Source organism: Hyperolius riggenbachi, chromosome 4 (assembly GCF_040937935.1).
Source record: "Hyperolius riggenbachi isolate aHypRig1 chromosome 4, aHypRig1.pri, whole genome shotgun sequence".
NCBI classification, from domain to species: Eukaryota; Metazoa; Chordata; class Amphibia; order Anura; family Hyperoliidae; genus Hyperolius; species Hyperolius riggenbachi.
Window position 1 is genome coordinate 401,152,044 of NC_090649.1, and position 20,604 is coordinate 401,172,647.

The 20,604-nt window shown below is 44.0% G+C and overlaps 1 protein-coding gene across 1 annotated transcript in view; it reads left to right on the forward strand.

Moving 5' to 3' along the window:
* Positions 1 to 20,604, forward strand: part of ACOXL (acyl-CoA oxidase like) — a 486,411-nt gene that overhangs the window by 178,891 nt on the left and 286,916 nt on the right. Inside the window, exon 10 of the mRNA XM_068232279.1 lies at positions 3,003 to 3,037. Coding sequence (XP_068088380.1) covers positions 3,003 to 3,037 — 35 coding nt within the window. The remainder of the gene's footprint in view (positions 1 to 3,002; positions 3,038 to 20,604) is intronic.

Sequence of the window (20,604 nt, forward strand, 5' to 3'; positions counted from 1 at the left end):
TTCAGGTATGCTTTAATTCTGCATTTTTAGTTTGGCTATAAATGTTTAGTTACTTAAAGAGAGTCTGAAGCGAGAATAGATCTTGCTTCAGACCTCATATATAGCAGGGGCATGTGTGCCCCTGCTAAAACGCCGCTATCGCGCGGCTTAACGGGGGTCCCTGTCCCCCCAAATCCCCTCCGTAATGCGGGGGAGCGTTTCCGCATTCGGGCAGGGCTAACCGCCGCAGCCCTGCCCCACGCACGTCTGTCAGACGCGTATCTCCGCCTCTCCCCCGCCCCTCTCAGTCTTCCTTCACTGAGAGGGGCGGGGGAGAGGCGGCGATGCGCGTCTGATAGACGCGCTGGGAGGCAGGGCTGCAGCCGTTAGCCCTGCCTCCAGGAAGGGAAATTTAGCGACCAAGTCTGCGACCAACTTTTGCGGGAGGTGGGTTAGGGGTGAAGGGACCCCCGTTAAGCCGCGGGATAGCGGCGTTTTAGCAGGGGCACACATGCCCCTGCTATATATGAGAGCTGAAGCGAGATTTAGTCTCGCTTCAGTGTCTCTTTAAAGGAATCGTCAGGCAAAAAAAAATGTGTTTCACTTACCTGGGGCTTCTACCATCCCCATGCAGCCATCCGGTGCCCTCGTAGTCACTCACTGCTGCTCCAGTCCCCCGCCGCCAGCTAGTTCTGCTTCTACCAGCCCCATGCAGCCATCCGGTGCCCTCGTAGTCACTCACTGCTGCTCCAGTCCCCCGCCGCCATCTAGTTTTCCTTTTTGCTGTGAGGCTTTTTCATGATTCCATGTAAACTATGCAATATCTTCAGTTGTTATCAATGCAAAAGAGCTTCTCTGAGCTATTCGATCCAAGAATACAGTCCTGTTTTCTGAAGCACTTAAAAAATAAACAGTGAGGGACAACTTAAGATAAGGTTTTACTGCAGGAAAGTTCAAAGGGTCATTATTTCTGCTTTGTTTTATACTTTAACTACTTAAGGACCAGGGGATTTCTGGCTGATCTGTGCTGCGTGGTCTCTGTAGCCCACAGCACAGATCAGAAATCAGCCAAGGCGATCAGATTTCCCCCCTTTTTTCCCCACTCGGGGGATGTCCTGCTAGGGGGGTCTGATCGCTGCCGGCTACTTGTGCCTTGCAGGGGGTGCTCTTCAAAGCCCCCCTCCGCAGCTATTCCCAGCCTTCCAGTCCTTCCCTCTCTCTTCCGCAGGCTATGGGCGGCACAGGACGGAGATCCGTCCTGCGCCACCTCTCATAGGCTTCAGCCTATCAGAATGCGGCGATCCCCGGCCAATCAGAGGCATCAGCAGCGCCGTATTGATGTAAACAGTGGGGATTTCTTCCCTGCGTGTTTACATTTCGTCTGCGAGCCGCGACCGGAGGCTCACAGGCAGTTCATGGAGACACCCTCCGTGAACTGACGTGGAAAGGTGTAAAACCACTTAACACCTAGGTCCGCCGATCGGCTGACCGGGGTCGTTAAGTGGTTAAAAGACTGAGTGTATTTTTAAAACTGCAACTGTGACATAGATGCAATTTTGTAAAAAAAACGGTACGGTATATAACTGAAAATGAAAATATGAGACTCTTCTTTGCTATGAATGTTCTATTCCTTATCTGTACTACACATACAATTCATTATATGATAAGTTATGTTTCGCTTCAGGTGTGCTTTAGGTTTACCAACTCTTACAACTAATCTCCTGGCAGTTGCAGTAATACACGCTAAAGAATAACATGGTTATAATTAATGCGGTGTATCTGAACTTTTTCTCTTGTCTACCGTGCAGTGCTTTCTACTTTGATGTGTTTTTTGCATTTGATTTCCATAGGACTTAAACAGTAGGCTGAGAAAGTGTGGCCTTCAAATGCACTCTGGGTTTGCTGAGAAATATCGTGACTCATTTTACCTTTGTAGGTTAAGATTTGTCTTATCGTTTCACTTGGTAAACTGGTGATCCGCTCAGCTCTATGGTACATTATATATTTTCTAATGCCGGTAAATAGGGAAGTTTCATATACACCGATACTACACACAGATTATTGGTAGAAAAGGAAAAATAGAAAAAGAAACACTTTTGAAGTTGTCTCTGTGTGTTTCTGAAGATACAGGCGTTTGTGCCACTCTGGACATCATGTGTAGCGACCACCAATAGTTCTAACCAAGAAAAGGGATAACGCTTAGCCTACCAAAGCCTCTTGCTGCTAGTTAATTAACCAGCTACCAGGTATTGGTTCAGTAGTTCTTGGCTGTGTTATGCTAGGTACAACTGATACAATTTTCTGCTCAATTTTGCATATAAGTGAACTCAAAATCGATCCGAAATCAGATCAGACCTGTTGGAAATAGTTGATTTTTTTATTTTGCCCTCATCTGCTGCCTCTCCCTGACTGCTATCCCCTCACCTGCTGCCACTCCCTGACTGCTATGCCCTTATCTGCTGCCTCTCCCTGACTGCTATGCCCTCATCTGCTGCCTCTCCCTGACTGCTATGCCCTCATCTGCTGCCTCTCCCTGACTGATATGCCCTTATCTGCTGCCTCTCCCTGACTGCTATGCCCTCATCTGCTGCCTCTCCCTGACTGCTATGCCCTCATCTGCTGCCTCTCCCTGACTGCTATCCCCTCACCTGCTGCCTCTCCCTGACTACTATGCCCTCATCTGCTGCCTCTCCCTGACTGCTATGCCCTCATCTGCTGCCTCTCCCTGACTGCTGCCTCTCCCTGACTACTATGCCCTCATCTGCTGCCATGCACGGCTATGGGGATTTGGACTCGTTGACCAGAATTCTGAAGCAGTGCAGTATTGATTTTTATAGGCCGAGATCCGGATTTGTGAAATTGTGCACAAACAGCCCTAGTGGACATAGGCCGTTACACTTAGAGCTGAACAGAACATATGTCTATTAAACTTATGTTATGTTACAACTTTTTCATCTGAGATCCTGCAGGTACTTTCTTGTGTTAATAATAACTTAGCTAATGCAGTTTGTTTTTTCTTGCAGCTCGGGTTGACCATAGCAGTTCGGTACAGTCACAGGTAAAGAAACATTTTTGATTTGCTTCTATGTATGAACTATACTGAGCTTCGCAATTCTTAAATGTGCTGCAGAGCAGGACTGCATCTTCTAGGTACATGATTCTGTGGTTTACCCTTCTCTTTCTGTGAAAGGGATGGTACAGACGTGACTTGCATGTGTCATTATATTCTGGTGATGTCATTGTAAGCTTAGCTTTCCTTTCCAGTTTTCTTAGTTTTAAAAAAATAGATCAAGCAATAGGTGCAGTCACCATCATATGCTCACTTTATACTAATGAAGACCAGTAGGCGACACTTACATAATGTTTGTTTTGCCTTTCATGATCTTTTAAAAGCTGAGGTAAAACATATAAGTATTACTCTAATTATAAAGTGCACAGCACTGTACAATACATAAGAAAGGGCAGTCATTTGTATAACTTCAAGACAAAGGTATAAAATATGAGAAGACAAATTATACTCAGCGTTGCTTTTTAGTATGAGGGCTTTTCAGTGTCTTTTAGCTCCCTATACTTTCCTAGTATTTCTGGATCACCATTAGCTACCTGAGCATTCTGTAGTTCTGGTCCAAGCCCTATCCCATCAAGCCACATCAATCTAGCCATGCACTGACAGGGACAAACAGTCTGAACCAGTCCGTCTACATGTTGGGTTGATGTGGCTCTGTAAAATGTATATGCTATAGACTTGCAATACACCAGCAGCTCAGAATGTGAGCCTGGTTTCTAGGACATAAAGCAATGATTTGCATATTCAGGAGTGATCATGGGAAATCACACTTGTTCACTTCAAGCTGAATTATTGCAAACACCTTTTGTTTTAAGAAGGTTAATTATACTCAGTGTTGCTTTTTAGTAGGAAGGCTTTTTGGTCTCTTTTAGCCCCTTATACTTTCCTAGTAGTTCTGGGTTACCATGAGCTATCTGGGTATTTTGAGGTATTTCTGAAAAATAGATAAGACCCTTTGTTTATTTCTTACATGCCTAGGACTCAGGATGACCTGTAGAGATCATACATCCAGAGTTCACATGATAACTTACAAACGGAACTGATATAATACTTATTGGAGGCAGAAATGAAAAGGTTTAAGCCTCATTCAGACACTAGATTTCTGCTGGTCACAATGTATGTTGGTGATAATTTTGTCTGCTGGCACCCAGTGACAGTTCATGCACAATCTGCTTGGCTTAAAGGACTTACGAGGCCAACGGAGGAAAAAAAGTTAATTACCTGCATCGTCGTTTCAGGCACGGAGGCTGCGCAGTCCGCCTGGCCGCGAGTGCGCTGCGCAGCCCTAGGGCCAACCCTCCCGATCCACGCTACGTAGCGTGGATCGGGGAGGTTGGCCCTAGAGCTGCGCAGCCGCACTCGCGGCCAGGCGGACTGCGCAGCCGCGGCCAGAGGAAGCGGCCATCTTTGGAGAGGCAGGAGAGCCCGACCCGGGCCGTGGGGTCGGGAGCCGGCCCAGGGGGGGGGATAATGAGCGGAGGGCGTGGACAGCGTCCTCCGTGCCTAAAACGACGATGCAGGTAATTAACTTTTTTTCCTCCGTTGGCCTCGTAAGTCCTTTAACAACAAGGGCTGTCCTGTGGACAGGGGAAGTGAAGCAGTAGACTATTAGCAGCACCTGAGAAAAAAAGCAACCAGTTAAAAAAAACTCTGCTGTGCCTATTGCTTGTCACCCGTATTTGACAGGTGCAAATGATGGAGGATGCCAGTACTGACATATGATAATTTTAGCCATCTAAAATGTAATGTCTGTACATATCTTTATGCTTAAAGGATACAAGAGGCCAATCTGACAAAGAAAGACTTTACTCACCTGGGGCTTCTTTCAGCCCCTAGAAATGTCTCTGTGTAGCACCAAAGTTCCGCTCTGCTCCAGGCTGCTGTCATCCCCTCAATAAGATCCTGTCCTGCGGCTGGGTCAAGGTCTTCTGCGCCTGCACGATGCACACCTCTCGTGATCGCGCTCTGCGCTTGCACAGTTCAGAGAAATTTGAACTCTGCAAGTGCAGAGCTCTCCCGGGCACGGGAGCGCGATCACGAGATTCGCACATACGCAGAAGGCCACAACCCAGCCGCAGGTCAGGATCTTACAGAGGAGACGACAGCAGCCTGGAGCAGAGCGGAACTTCGGTGGTGGACACAGAAACTCCTAGGTGCTGGAAGAAGCCCCTTATCCTTTAAAGCAGAGTTCCCCAACCCTGTCCTCAAGGCCCACCAACAGTATATGTTTTGCAGAAAACCACAAACATGCAAAGGTGAGGTAATTAGTGTCTCAGCAGAGCTGATTAACTAGCTCTGTGGATTTCCACAAAACATGCACTGTTGGTGGGCCTTGAGGACAGGGTTGGGGAGCACTGCTTTAAAGAACAAGCGATACCCATGCTAACCTAGAAATAAAAAACACATATATAAGTAGATAAATACTACTTCTACTTACATAACAGATGTATTGTGCTATCCACATAATGATTCCTGTGAATTTTATAAAGGAAAAGCAGAAAATCCTATTCTAGGCAGTGGCCATCTTGCCAAGCTAATGCTGACATCATATCCTCCCTGACTCTTGTTTCCCCCCTCCCTTCTCTTGCTCATTGTGTATTCATTAGCTGAGGTGTATACTAACAACTGCACTGTCTATTTTTTTTATTTACACATCCAATCACTGAGTCACCTCAGCCTTGCTTGTAAACACAAGTAATCAGAGGGTGTTTCTGATAAGCAGCTAGGCAGGGAAATAAATGGAAGAGGAGGAATATATTATAGATAAAAAGAACTCCCAGCATTCAACTCTTTGGCACTGTTTGGCACTAGGGCCAGTGCTCCTAAAGTGTGTGATAACTACAAACCATAACAGCAGAAAAAGTTTTGCAAGTTTTGAATGCAGGATTAGCATCTTTATCACTTAATACACTCAGACCAGTTGCTGTTGAAATTTGATTTTTATGGTGACAATACCGCTTTAACTACTACAGGACTGCGTCACGCTGCGTTACACGTTTGGCGTAAAGTCCTGGGGCTCTGTTTTAGAGGAGATTGCGTGCAGGCTGCGCACAGCTCTGCCGTCAAATTACCTGTACAGCACTGCGATCTACAGCAGCGCTGTACGGCTGTCCCCTCCTGACTCTCAGCGGGGATCGGCTGAAGCCTATGACAGCCGATCACGGGGATTGGCTGGGCGGGGGGGGGGGGGGGGGTTGGTTATGTAAAGTAAAGAAAACAAACACAAAATTTATTTAAAAAAAAAACAAAGAAATAAATATTGATAAACATACAAACAAACATCCGGGGGGCAGTCTGACCCCGCCAACAGAGAGCTCTGTTGGTGGGGAGAAAGGGGGGGATTACTTGTGTGCTGTGTTGTGCGGCCCTGCAGTTTGGCCTTAAAGCTGCAGTGGCCTATTTCACAAAAAATGGCCTGGTCTTTAGGGGGGAGGGGGGTAAAGCCTGTGGTCCTGAAGTGGTTAAGATCCTTATTGTTTAGCAAATGAAATTCAAGGTGGAAAAATACTTACAGCATGATGTACCCAGCACAGAATGTCTGATGCAGGTGGGAATCATATTAGTCTTAGTATTTCCTGGTCCATTTTGAAAAATGTCATAAACAGAGTTTTGAGATATAATTTTGTCATCATTAAGCCCAGTTTAGGCACAGTTGCTTGTAAATACTCATTCAGTATAACATTATTTTAAGTTTGCCTTGCATGAAGATTTGTGTAGTAAAAAGTATATTCGTTCTGCAAAATGAAAAAGGAGAGTCGGTGCTGCACTAATCCGTAGTTCCCCAGAGACGTATAGCTGCCTGCTGACATTTGGACAGTCTGAGAGACAGTTATTTAATCACATGGAAATGCTGGGGGAAGAATGATTGGTCTAACAGCTAAACCCTCACTTCCCTAGTGACTGATAGCCTACCATGGCTGTCCGTCTCTAGTAGGAAGACAGGTTCAGATTGCTGTGGAGTGAGCAGGCAGTGTGAGGTTCTGAAATGGTACAAATAGTATTTTTCATTTCTTTTTTTTTTTTGATTAAAAAAAAATACTTTTTACCAAAATATTAATGCATAATTCATTTAAAATAACACTCTATGAAGGCTTATTGTTAGCTGAAAACTTACTTCTTCTTTATCTCTTAGTTAGCCAATAAATGGTCTTATCCTGATTCAAAACTTCTTAAATAAATATTAAAAGAACACACTGTTTGAACTTGGGCTCTAAAGTATTTGTAAAATGAAGTGCTCTTTGATGAATACAAACTGAACAAACGTTATAGTTCTATAATAGTAACATTTCCTAACACCTACAGTAGAACAGAACCATGTCTTTCATATGATACATGTAAAGGAAGCAGGCTCTATATTTCTTGCAATTTGCCAATTGTGCACATAGAAAAAAACACGTACTGTGTATATTTTGTTCTGCACACCTACGCATCAGGAAGTGTATCCCCAGTACGTGGGTGGCAGGGGCGTAAAAAGAGATGTCTTATCAGCCAAGGTGATTCTGGGGATACCAAGTGAATACCAAAGTGGTTTTCACACAGAAAGACTGATGAGCAAGAAATGGAACAAGAATACATTATCTAAGAAAATCAGTCCTACGCTAGTTTACAAGAAATGAAGACTTGGAGGATGTTCCCGCCTACTGTAGTGATTTCCACTACTGGTTTTCATATCAGAAATGAATGCATGTTGTAGACTGATCTTTTATTGGTTTAGCAGTGCAGGTAGTGACATAATTTATAATTAAAGGGAATTCCACTACTTTTTTTGTATATTTTACATAAATCTAGATGGGTGCTGGATAAGTCTTTTTGCAGTCTAATGTTATCAAAAATGCATATCTATTTCAATCTAAGTATTTCATTTTTAAAACAGTAAACTCAATTTGCTTCTCTTTGCACCATAGTAACATTACTCTGTGTACTCTGTTGTCACAAGACAGTCCTGAAACCCCGGCCTTGCATGAAACCCCGGCCTTGCATGAAACCTCGGCCTTGCATGAAACCCCGGCCTTGCATGAAACCTCGGCCTTGCATGAAACCCCGGCCTTGCATGAAACTTCGGCCTTGCATGAAACTTCGGCCTTGCATGAAACCTCAGCCTTGCATGAAACCCCAGCCGTGCTTGAAACTCCAGCCTTATATGAAACTGGCCTTACTTGAAACCCCAGCCTTGCATGAAACTCCAGCTTTGATGTTAACCCCAGCATTGATTGAAACCCTGGCCATGCTTGAAACCCCAGCATTGCTTGAAACTCCAAGCTTTGCTTGAAACTGCAGAATTGCTTGAAACCCCATCGACCGAGTGACCAAAATTTTCCAGCTAGTCTGTTTGTAATTGTTATCAATTTTTGCACAATTTGATTTAAATAATGATCAATGCAGCTCGTTATGCTGTAGTATCCAGCAGATTCAATCAAAATGAAAATTAAAGCGTGTATAGCCATCTTAAAGGAGTACTGTAAAGAGGTAGGGGGGAAAAAAGTTTACCTGGGGCTTCTAATGGTCCCCCGCAGAGGTCCTGTGCCTGCGCAGCCACTCACCGATGCTCCAGTCCCCACCTTCGGGGAAGTCAGAAAACCACTGCACCTGTGAGGCTGTGTCCTCGCTCCCGCTGACGTTACCAGGAGCGTACTGCGCAGGCCCAATACGATCTGGGCCTGCACAGTACGCTCCTGGTGACGTCAGCAGGATCGAGGGCGCGGGCACGCAAGTGGAGTGGTTTTCCGACTTTAATGTCATAAATTCTAGAAGTGAACCGGAGGCGGCGACGGGAGCATCGGTGAGTGGCTGTGTGGGCAGAGGACGCCTGCAGGGGACCATTAGAAGCCCCAGTTAAGTTCAACTCTTTTTCCCCCTACAGTAGTACTTTACGCAAAGTTTTTATTAATCCTCGCTGTGAGGTAAAGTGCTTTCATTGTTGTTTGTGTGCTGATTTTCCCCTGTTTCCATGAGAGCAGCAGGAAGTGAGGTAAAATCTCCTCACTGTATACACAGTCCTAGCCCTTCCCTGTTTTATCCACCTGTACAAAGGAGTTTTGAGTAGGTACACTTTTACTAAACTATGCAGAAATCCTTAATTTTGTTATTCAGCATTGAAAGTACTGATTGCAGAGAACTGACCATTCTGAGCACCATCTGCCAGTGACAACATTTTGTGCCCAGAGCTCTTTATTTGGATGGAGAAGGTTTTGGAGGTTTTCATATACAGCAACAAATGGAGTTAAGCTTGTGGACCAGTGGCCTGAACAGCTGACATAATCTTGAGCTCTGCCAGGCAGTCTTTTGGAAATCATATGGGCGTGAATGCAAGCATGCATGCATGAGTATAGATATGCTAATACATTGACCTGTATAAGCATTCATCTACTTGGACTTTCCACATTTTACACTCTGTATCAGATCTCTGATAGGGACAGAGAGGATCATCTTCCATCAGAATGGTGACCCTAAAAATGCAGCAAAAATTATGCTTGGGTCGAATAATTTGAAATTCTGCTAGAAGTCGGACACACAGCCCCAGGGTTCATTTATAAGAAGACACGGCAGGTGGTTATAAATTTATAGGAGACGACCCACTGAATATGTGATATACACTGGAAGTCCCCTTTAATCAGAATTAGAATCATTTTTCAGAATCAGACTCATTTTATTTGCCAAGCACAACTGGGTCATGCTTGGAATTGGGTTTGGTACTTACATAGCTCAGAGTAAAGTAGGAATATAGATAGTGCCACAAAGCATGATAGACAGCAGTGTTAACAAGACAGCAAGATACATTACAGAAACAGAATTTCACTAGACAGTCTAACAGTCAGGCAACCGCAGCCATGAGGGGGGTGGGTGCTGGAGGTGGGAGGGCATGGAGGGAGTTCAACAGGTTGACAGCAAAGGGAAAAAAGGAGTTCCTGTGCCTTGAAGTTTTGGTGGAGATGGCTTAAAACCTACGCCCTGATGGTAGCCGACTGAAGAAGTGGTGGACAGGGTGTGAGAGATTGTCGGCAATCCTCAATGATCTGGAGTGTAGTCTGGAGTTGTGAAGGAGGTCAAGTGAGGGGTGTGGTCTCCTCATGGTCTTCGCGGCTGATATGATGTCCCTTAGAGCTTGTATTGCAGTCTGTAACCTTGTTGGAGAAGTTTTTGTAACTTAGTTCAGTTCAGATCCGTTTTCACTCCATTTCCTCTCCGTTTCCGTTCAGCTGCTTTCATTCCATTTCCCCACATCACCCCCAGACCCCCACCCCAAAGTGGATTTCTCCATCTAGAACAGTCCGTTTCTTCACTAGTGTGAAGAAACATTCCGTTTTCTCATTGCCCCCAATGCAGGGCTTCAGGATCTGTTTCCGTTCCACTGGGCTCAGTGGTCCGGAAAAATTGCTGCAGATCCAAGGATGCAGTCTTTTTAGCGAATCGGGCGGAGCGGATCTGTTTGAACGGATGGATGTGAATGGATCCATAGGTTAACATTGGGTCCATTTGCATCTGTTCCGATCCACGAACAGACCATTTTTTAGTGCCAGTGTGAACCAGGCCTTCGGCCTCTTGCACACTACATGCGATTCTGATTTTTTTATATACGATCCAATTTTTGATTCCGATTAAGAGGCGTAGCAGCATGCCGTACTTTTTAAATCTAAGTCAAAAATCGGATCGTATAAAAAAACTGAATCGCATGTCGTGTGCAAGAGGCCTTACTGTTAATCTAACAGGTACCACAAATAACAAGAAATGAGAACCAACGCATTTTGGACACAGATATAGCAAGAACACATTGATAGTACTTAACAATAAAAATAATGCTAACATTTATACTCAAAGCGCTTCAGAGCTGCAGCCACCCTGCAGTGTTAGGGAGTTTTGCCCTATGACTCCTTACTGAATGGGTACTGGCTTCAGCCAGAATTCAAACCCTGATCTCCTATGTCACAGACGAAGCCCTTAACCGGTACACTATCCGGCCGCACTACTTCACTCTACATAAAACTGCTGAAAAATAGTATTTTATTGGGCTTGAAATCAAATTTTAATGGTCTCCACTGAACCTATATTTCCCCAAGTTGTAGCACTACAAAATGAGGAAGAGTAAAACTCCAGGGTTTACGTACTTATGCAGAATGATGTACAGCAGCAGCACTCTATGATTATCAATTTAAGCCCAAGTGACTTGACTGTACTGTGCAAAGTGTTGTGGAAGATGTCAGTGCTAAAAAAAAACGCATAATGAGAGTAATGATAATCTATACAAAGACTGCCTGCCTGAAAGGGAACCAGAGATTAACGATTCACACAAACATAAACATATCAGTCGATAGCTTGTAAAGAATAAATGCTCTACCTGATAATTTCGACACTCTGGTGTGCCTTTTTGAGTGTTTTTATCCATTATTGCTCCAGCAAAAATCCAATTTGGCCACCAGCTCATATCCCTTCTGCTTCCAGGTTATGAGCTGTTCTGGATGTGCTGTCTAGGCTCTATGAAACTATAGTCAAGCAGGGCTGCTGCATCTGTGTGCTTTCAACTTTATTATTCTGGTATGCTGTGTGGCTGCCTGTAGAAATGAAACTGCATACAGTAGATAATGATGACTGGCTGCACAGTGCACACAGATCACACAGCCACACTTGTCTGTTTCTGAGCTTCTGTTTCTGAGCCTCTCCCATGTCATCAGCTCTGAGTTTGCAAAGCAGGAAAGCTGAGCCAGGAGGGGCAGGCATTTTTCCAGTTTTCCTGGATCCAGATTTCGGGATGTGGCTATTTAGGGCTGGGAGTCACACTTATCTTTCTTTTTTCTGGATGCATTTTTATGCATGAGTTTTCTGACAGTGCTGAAAGTGTGAACTAGCTCAATGATTAGCATTGGTTCTCAGTTTTTCTATGCACCCCCCCCCCCCCCCGCCCCCAAAACAACAAAACACACAAACACACACAGAAACAGACAGGTGGGACTGCTACCTAAGGGGACTAACCAGAGTGTTCCACACTGGTTAACACTTCAAAGTAGAAGGAGGCACTCTATAGAGGTTGAACTACTGTTCAACGTTTATTCACTTCAGGTGTGCCTGGCATCAATAAATACTGAACAGCAGTTCAATGCCTATAGAGTGCCTCATTCTACTTTGAAGTGTTCACTGTGTGGGGAGACAGGAGTGGTGTATCTGGAGGAAAGCATTGGCACACACTCTCCTGAACAGGATTGGGTGTTTCCTGAGGTCAGTATCAACGTTTACAGTGTTTCACGGTGTTGTCTGATCCCCCCACTCTGCCTTCTCCCTTTGGTAGAGTTTGGAAGCAGCAAGAAGCTATGCTGCTAAGTATGTTTCGCCTGTCCCGGTTCCTGCAGCAATCAGCTCTCCCCTAACTTGATCAAATGTCAGTCTTCTGTAATTGCATGTACTGGGTTCCGACTTAATGACATCATCAAGCCAGAACCCAGTACATGTGACACGAGAGGTGTCTCACACACACACTTTACATCAGTACAAATGTGGGTAGCAACGCAATTGCCACAAGAACTGGAAAGGGTGTGAAATGCTTACCTGCTGCTGATCCCTGTGTGGGGAGCAACACTACCCTAGCAGGGAGAGCTGTGGGATAGAGTGAGACAACTGGACCACCAGGGAATGCATTAAGGGGGAACCACTAGACTGTCAGGGAAAGCTATTAGGGTGGAGGGGGCACTAGACAACCAGGGAAAGCTTCACTGAATCCCAAAGAAAGCTATAAATAAGAGCGCAAACCACTAGATCACCACACTAAGCTATAAAAAAGGAGGGCTATTCCTATAAAAATACTGTTTAGTCACTTCCTATAACCCACTTTTGAAACTGCACCCCTGCATAATAAAGCAATTAATTAATTAATTAATTAATTCTCTAAAACTCTTATTGCCCATTTACCTTTAGACATGTTTTTATTATCATTGCATTGCTAGGAGAAAAAAGTACATAATGCAGAAAAATATACCTTTATCTCCAAATTGAATATCATGTATTTTAGCCAACTACGAAATTAAGTTTTATATTGAGTGGGATAAATAGCCAAATTTAATTTGTGTTTATTATCTTCAGAAGTACTTATTATCTTAAAATCTTCTTTTTTCCCCCTTAAAATGCATAGGAAATGAAATAATTTCCGGGGGAAAACCACCAAAGAAAGTCTAGTTTGCCTTGAAAAACATTATGTATATTCCGCTAAGGTGTAGTAAGTCGTGATAAAGTTATTGCTGATTAAAATAAACCTAAGATAATTCAACCACAAGGATATATACTTACCTGGGGCTTGCTCCAGCCTACTGTAGTCTGTGGCCTCCATTGTTGCGCGTCCGTTCCCATCCATTCTCCTGCAGTTAGCCCTGGTAGCTGTGGCAACGTGCCACCTTTCTCACACTCCCGTGAACATTCTTCGCCTGCCCATTTAGTTAAAGCTTGTAACTGCGCAGGCACAGGATGCTTCCAGCAACAGGAGTGCAACCAAGGTGGCCAGGCAGAGCATAGACTATAAGGTGCTGGAGAAAGCCCCAAGTTAGTATAAATCCTTATGTTTGATTTGTCCTAGGTACATTTTAACCACTTTAGCCTTCAGGACGTAGCTCCTACGTCCAAATATGCATGCTGGACGTAGGAGCTACGTCCATGGGAAAATGGAGTCGCCAGGGTTCGCAGGCCACATGTAAGCCCGGAGATCAATGAATGGGAAAGCATTTCCCATTCATTGATCTATGTCCCTCAGAACGATCGCTGGCTTCTATGGAAAAGCCGCGATTGTTCTGTTACACATCCCCTCTTCAATTCCTGTAAGTACACTTACAGGAAGCCAAAAAAAAAATTTGACTGTGGCCATCTTGTGGCCAAACTACATCTACATACATTTTTATTAAAATGAATAGACATTTTTACATTTAAAATTAACTGTTTACCTCCCACACACCCAAAAATATTTAAATAAAATTTTTAATTAGAAAAAAGTTACAATAAAAAAAAACCAAAAACGTAAATAGTTACCTAAGGGTCTGAACTTTTTTAATATGCATGTCGAGAGGTTATATTGCTAATATTTTTTAAATTATAAGCTTGTAAATAGTGATGGACGCAAAACTGAAAAAATGCACCTTTATTTCCAAATAAAATATTGGCGCCATACAATGTGATAGGGACATAACTTAAATGGTGTAATAACCTGGACAAATGGGCAAATAAAATACGTGGGTTTGAATTATGGTAGCATGTATTATTTTGAAGCTATAACGGCCGAAAACTGGCAAATCATGATTTTTTTCAATTTTTCTCTTAATATTCCTGTTAAAATGCATTTAGAATAAAATATTTCTTAGCAAAATGTACCACCCAAAGAAATTCTGATTGGTGGCGGAAAAAACAAGATATAGATTATTTCATTGTGATAATTAGTGATAAAGTTATTGGTGAATGAATGTGAGGTGAAAATTGCTCTGATGCATAAGGTGAAAAAATACTAAAGGCTGAAGTGGTTTTAAATAGGGACATAGCTAAAATGTCCTATAGCTAAGGGGGGAAGCTATGCCAGGTTTTTGGGGAAAGATTAATATAAAGATTATTATTATTTTTTATTATTATTTAGTATTTATATAGCGCCGACATATTACGCAGCGCTGTACAGTGTATATATATATCTTGTCGCTAACTGTCCCTCAAAGGAGCTCACAATCTAATCCCTACCTGTAATGATCGCTGCTGCAGCAGCTATTACTGGAAGTAGTAGTGCTGCAGCTCAGGCAGTTCTGATCTATTTCCATGCAAGCTGCATAGCTTTGTCTGTCTTTCCCTGCTGTCAGCTTGTGACTGATTATCATTCACCTGTGTGGGAATCTGCATGTCTGCTCCCATTGGATGACCTCAGTATAAAGATCTGCTTCCTGCAGGGTTTCCTTGGGTTTTCATAGCTTCAGCTTAAGCCTGCCTTGCTGTCGCTTTAGCCCCCGATCGTGTTTCTTGTTATAAAGATACTTTGCTGGTCTTTGCATCATATATTGGTTCATTGCCAATATATATGCATACCAGCACGTTTATTATTTTCCTTGTATTTGTGTTACGTTAATACATCAGTGTCGCTGATGTATACGTACACGAACTGTTTATATCCTGTGTGCAGTTAGTCAGCTTTCCAGCACGTTTTGGTAGGTTGCGCGTACCGTGACCACCCGTGCTGAGGTAGTTACCCTGCTTCTGGTTCTGTTTGTGGATTGCGTTCATCTCTGCGAAGAGATAACGAATCCTTCTGAATCCTGTTCTGTTACTGTTTGTGGATTGCGTTCATCTCTGCGAAGAGATAACGAATCCCTCTGAATCCTGTTCTGTTACCGTTTGTGGATTGCGTTCATCTCTGCGAAGAGATAACGAATCCTTCTGAGTCCTGTTCCCTGTGTTACTCCATTCCTAGTCAGCGTTCCTGCTTATGTCATATATCGGTTCATTGCCGATATATACATATGTTAGTCAGACGTTACAAATAGTTTCATTGATAGCTGTAATTGTAATACGCTAGGAAAACATACTTATTGTATATTTATCTGTGTTACGTTCATCTATCTTAATCCTGCTATTTTCTGACTATCCTGTCCTGTCTTTGTGAGGCACGCCATCGCCGCATCGCATTGGCTGCCTCATTCCAGTCTGTCTGGTTTTGGACGCTTGCTGTCGCTAAGTAGCCACTAGCTAGCAAGCGTTCATTCTGTCTACCTGTCCTGATCTCCTCAGTTCTGGTTTGTGCGCTCAGTGCTACTTTGCGCTGAGACGTTATAACGAAAGCATTGTTTGTGGCTGTCAGATCTGCACCGGCTCTGTGCGCCACAATCTCCTATTGGAGTCAGTCCTCCCCTCCACTATACTAGGGATAGCCTGTTTCCTGGTGCTAGTGTGTGTACCTCCTCCACGCCAGCTCATGCGTTGCATGCTGACTGTGGAGAATACACCACCAAGCGTTACATTATGAAAACCCCATTACCAATCCCCATTGTGGGGGGGATTCCCAGAAAGTATGACACTGTTAATTATGGTTCCTGTTCCTTTAAGAAATTTGAAGAACTTAGCTCTGAAACAGAAAATGAGTTTTTCTCTGAATGTGCCAGGTTCCTGACCAATCCTGATCTCCAAGCGACTCCTGTTTCAACCTGGGCACTCCAACTAAGTTATATTTTGTTTAAAGGGGAATTATTCCAGTGGGCATTTGATGTTCTCAATCATTCCGATTTGAAAGATAGACCGCTGGAATTTCTAGCGTTTGTGATCCATAACTGGTTGCGCATAGATCCATTGCCTTTTCCTCTTAATGAACTCCTGGCAGCAGGCCAATCAGCTGCTCCTTCAATTGCTTGCAAGAATGAGCAGCAAGCAGAAAGTGTTACTGATAATTTTCCTGCAGCTTTGAATAAATCACCAAAAACCGCAAGGTCAAAGGCAAAACGCAAACGTTCTAAGAAACGTGTCCAATCTGCAGAATCGTTATCCTTAGCGACTGAGACCTATAATGAGATTCTGCCATTAACAGATAATGAAATGCAATTGTCTTTCAGGGGAGTTAAATGGACTTATGAAACTACTAATGAACTTTCCTCCCTGGCTAGGGAAAATAAAGATTTTTGTTTAAAAGAATTATCTGAGTATGATTATGAGGAGATATTACAGAGTATTGAACAAATCAACTTATTTGTGAAGCAAGGAAAGTTTGCATACACTACAGTTCAGCACTTGCTACAGGTATTAGAGATTCTTAAGAATAAGGAATCTGCCAATCACCTGCTAATTAACCCAATATATGTCCCTGCCACAATCATATCTGCAAACCATGATCTGCCTGTTAAGTATGCTTGGAATCCTCCATTTGAGAAAGGAGAGATGGAAGCTCTGGTCAATGAATGGAAGAATGATTCAAGTTCATTTTGTCAATTTTACAGTGCAAAAAGTGAAATGGTATTGAATGCATGCATTAAGTCAGCCTATAACCTAATAGAGGCTGGTGTGTGTAGGTATGACTGTGTGGCTCCCTTGATTGATGTGTGGGAACTGATTTTGGATGATTTTTATGTGACTCCGAATTCGCAAATTTGGCGTTCTGACCCGCCTGCTTCAGCACCTTTGGCTGATTCAGCAGGTGATTCGGAGCTCTTTTTGTGTGAAATTGAAGTTCCTGCAATTCCACCCTGTACCATGGATAACTCAGTGTTACTTCCCAGTAAAACAGAAGCCACTGATACATTCTTAACCTTGCCCTGCGCAAATTTCTCAGCAGAGAATCCAGAGGTCCTGCTGACTTCCGAGTCCAGCCTAGCCAGTACTCATGACTCTTTGTTTAGTGAAACAGACACCAGAAAAATCTTGCCTGTCTCTGCAAACACTTCTGCAGAAATTACCTGTGTTAATAAAGTTCAACTCCTGTCTGATCCAGCAGATGCCAATAGATGCACTACATCAGTTTCCGAGTCCCAGCAATCCTGTCTAGTAAACTCAGAACCCCAGCATCTGAATTTTCCAATTTTACAAATGAATGGTGATTCAGATGCGCAAACATTGTGTCTTGATCTTCCTGTTTCTACACCTCGCTCTAGTTTCGTGAATAGCTCAGAGCATCTGCTATGTGAACCTGAAATCGCAGAATTATTACCTTGTTCAGAAAATTTTCCAATAAATTTGCCCTGTACCATGAATTGTGCAGTAGATCTCTCCAATAAAACTCAGGTCACAGAATCATTATGCTGTCCAGCAGGTGCTTCCATGGTTTTGCCCTGCAATATGGACTGTTCAGTGATCCTGTCCAGTGAAGCTGTGGTCGCAGAGTCTTATGCTTCACCCAGTACTTTGGATACTTTAAACCCTCTAGCAGAGGAGGCTGAAGCACTGCTTACCTCAGTTGGTGTTGCAGTAATATTCACTTGTCTAGCAGCTGTTTTGGAATTACAGTCTGCTCTAATAAAACTTGATGAATTTCTGCCCAGCAAAGCAGAAGCCATTGAAATATTGTCCTCGTCAGCAAGTGTGTCAGATACCTTGCCCTGTACACAGTCTGATTTAACCAATGTTGTTGAGTCCCTCTCCAGTGTTGTAACAGCCGAGGAACTCCAGCCCTGTCCTCTGAATGTTTCAGAAGTCTTGCCCTGTAACATGGATAATTCTGATTCTCTGGTTAAAATAATAGAAATCTCAGAATTTCAGTCCGGTCTGATGAGTGTTCCTGAAACCCAGCCCTGTATCCTGAAAGATTCTAGTTCTCTGGCCGCTGTGGCAGAGGTTCCAGAGTCCCCTTCCTGTCCAGGGAATTCCTCAGTTTTGCCTAGTCCAGTGGGGGCTGCTGCAATACTGACTTGTTCTGCAGCGCCTCATGAGCTCCAATCCAGTGTATTAAATGAGTCTCTGTCCAGTCCAGAGGTAGTTGTGGAGTCCCTATCTGGTTCAGTGCATACATCAGAAGATTTGTCCTGTTTTGTTGGTGCCCCTGAATCTGATTTGTTACTGACTTTGCTGGAATCAGCGACATCTAAGTCTGATCCAGCATTCTCGTGTAAAAGTCCAGTGGTTGCGAAGTTTAGTCATGATGATTTTTTTTTGGCCAGTCCTGGTTTTGGTCCTGTCTTGGCTGACCCTGAGGCTCACAGTTCCTTGACATGCCCAGAGGTTTCTCTTGTGCCGGTGTGCCCAGATGTTCTTTGTGTGCCAGAATGCCCAAGTGTGTCTAAGGTGTTAGCGTGCTCTGATGCTTTCTTAGTGGGAACACGTTCTGATGTTGCCAGTCTGCCTGCATGCCCAGAGATGGTTCTGGTCCCTGAAAGCCCTGATATTGATGTTTGTCCTTGTGGCCCTGACTCGGGAATTGCCCTAGGTTCCATAGGGGTTCTTGATAGTTCTCCATGTGAGCCTAAGGGGCGTTCTGACCTATGGGGATCTCTTTGGAGCTTCAAGGTGTTCTGGGAGGTCTCTGAGAAAACCTGTCCTGGTGCCTTGGACTGGTTCAACAGTGGGTTTTGTGTTGGTAAAGACAGTACCGGTGGGCATTGCAAAGGCTTTGGCGTTTCTGAACAGTTCCTGGAAGGCGGTGGGTATCGCTCAGGGAATTTCGGAGGGCTTTCTTCTGGAAATCATGGTTCTGATGGGTGTCACACTGGGGCTTGTGGTACTGTAGGTTCTGGTTCTGATGGGTCCAGTCTTGTGGGGACTGATTCTGGAATTCGGTCTTGCCGGGCTGTCCCGGTCATCATGAATTATCAGTCAGACTGTTTTGTTGGGAATTTCGGTTTTGAAAAGCGTCTGGAATCCGCTTTTAAAGGCGGGGGTACTGTAATGATCGCTGCTGCAGCAGCTATTACTGGAAGTAGTAGTGCTGCAGCTCAGGCAGTTCTGATCTATTTCCATGCAAGCTGCATAGCTTTGTCTGTCTTTCCCTGCTGTCAGCTTGTGACTGATTATCATTCACCTGTGTGGGAATCTGCATGTCTGCTCCCATTGGATGACCTCAGTATAAAGATCTGCTTCCTGCAGGGTTTCCTTGGGTTTTCATAGCTTCAGCTTAAGCCTGCCTTGCTGTCGCTTTAGCCCCCGATCGTGTTTCTTGTTATAAAGATACTTTGCTGGTCTTTGCATCATATATTGGTTCATTGCCAATATATATGCATACCAGCACGTTTATTATTTTCCTTGTATTTGTGTTACGTTAATACATCAGTGTCGCTGATGTATACGTACACGAACTGTTTATATCCTGTGTGCAGTTAGTCAGCTTTCCAGCACGTTTTGGTAGGTTGCGCGTACCGTGACCACCCGTGCTGAGGTAGTTACCCTGCTTCTGGTTCTGTTTGTGGATTGCGTTCATCTCTGCGAAGAGATAACGAATCCTTCTGAATCCTGTTCTGTTACTGTTTGTGGATTGCGTTCATCTCTGCGAAGAGATAACAAATCCTTCTGAATCCTGTTCTGTTACCGTTTGTGGATTGCGTTCATCTCTGCGAAGAGATAACGAATCCTTCTGAGTCCTGTTCCCTGTGTTACTCCATTCCTAGTCAGCGTTCCTGCTTATGTCATATATCGGTTCATTGCCGATATATACATATGTTAGTCAGACGTTACAAATAGTTTCATTGATAGCTGTAATTGTAATACGCTAGGAAAACATACTTATTGTATATTTATCTGTGTTACGTTCATCTATCTTAATCCTGCTATTTTCTGACTATCCTGTCCTGTCTTTGTGAGGCACGCCATCGCCGCATCGCATTGGCTGCCTCATTCCAGTCTGTCTGGTTTTGGACGCTTGCTGTCGCTAAGTAGCCGCTAGCTAGCAAGCGTTCATTCTGTCTACCTGTCCTGATCTCCTCAGTTCTGGTTTGTGCGCTCAGCGCTACTTTGCGCTGAGACGTTATAACGAAAGCATTGTTTGTGGCTGTCAGATCTGCACCGGCTCTGTGCGCCACAATCTCCTATTGGAGTCAGTCCTCCCCTCTACTATACTAGGGATAGCCTGTTTCCTGGTGCTAGTGTGTGTACCTCCTCCACGCCAGCTCATGCGTTGCATGCTGACTGTGGAGAATACACCACCAAGC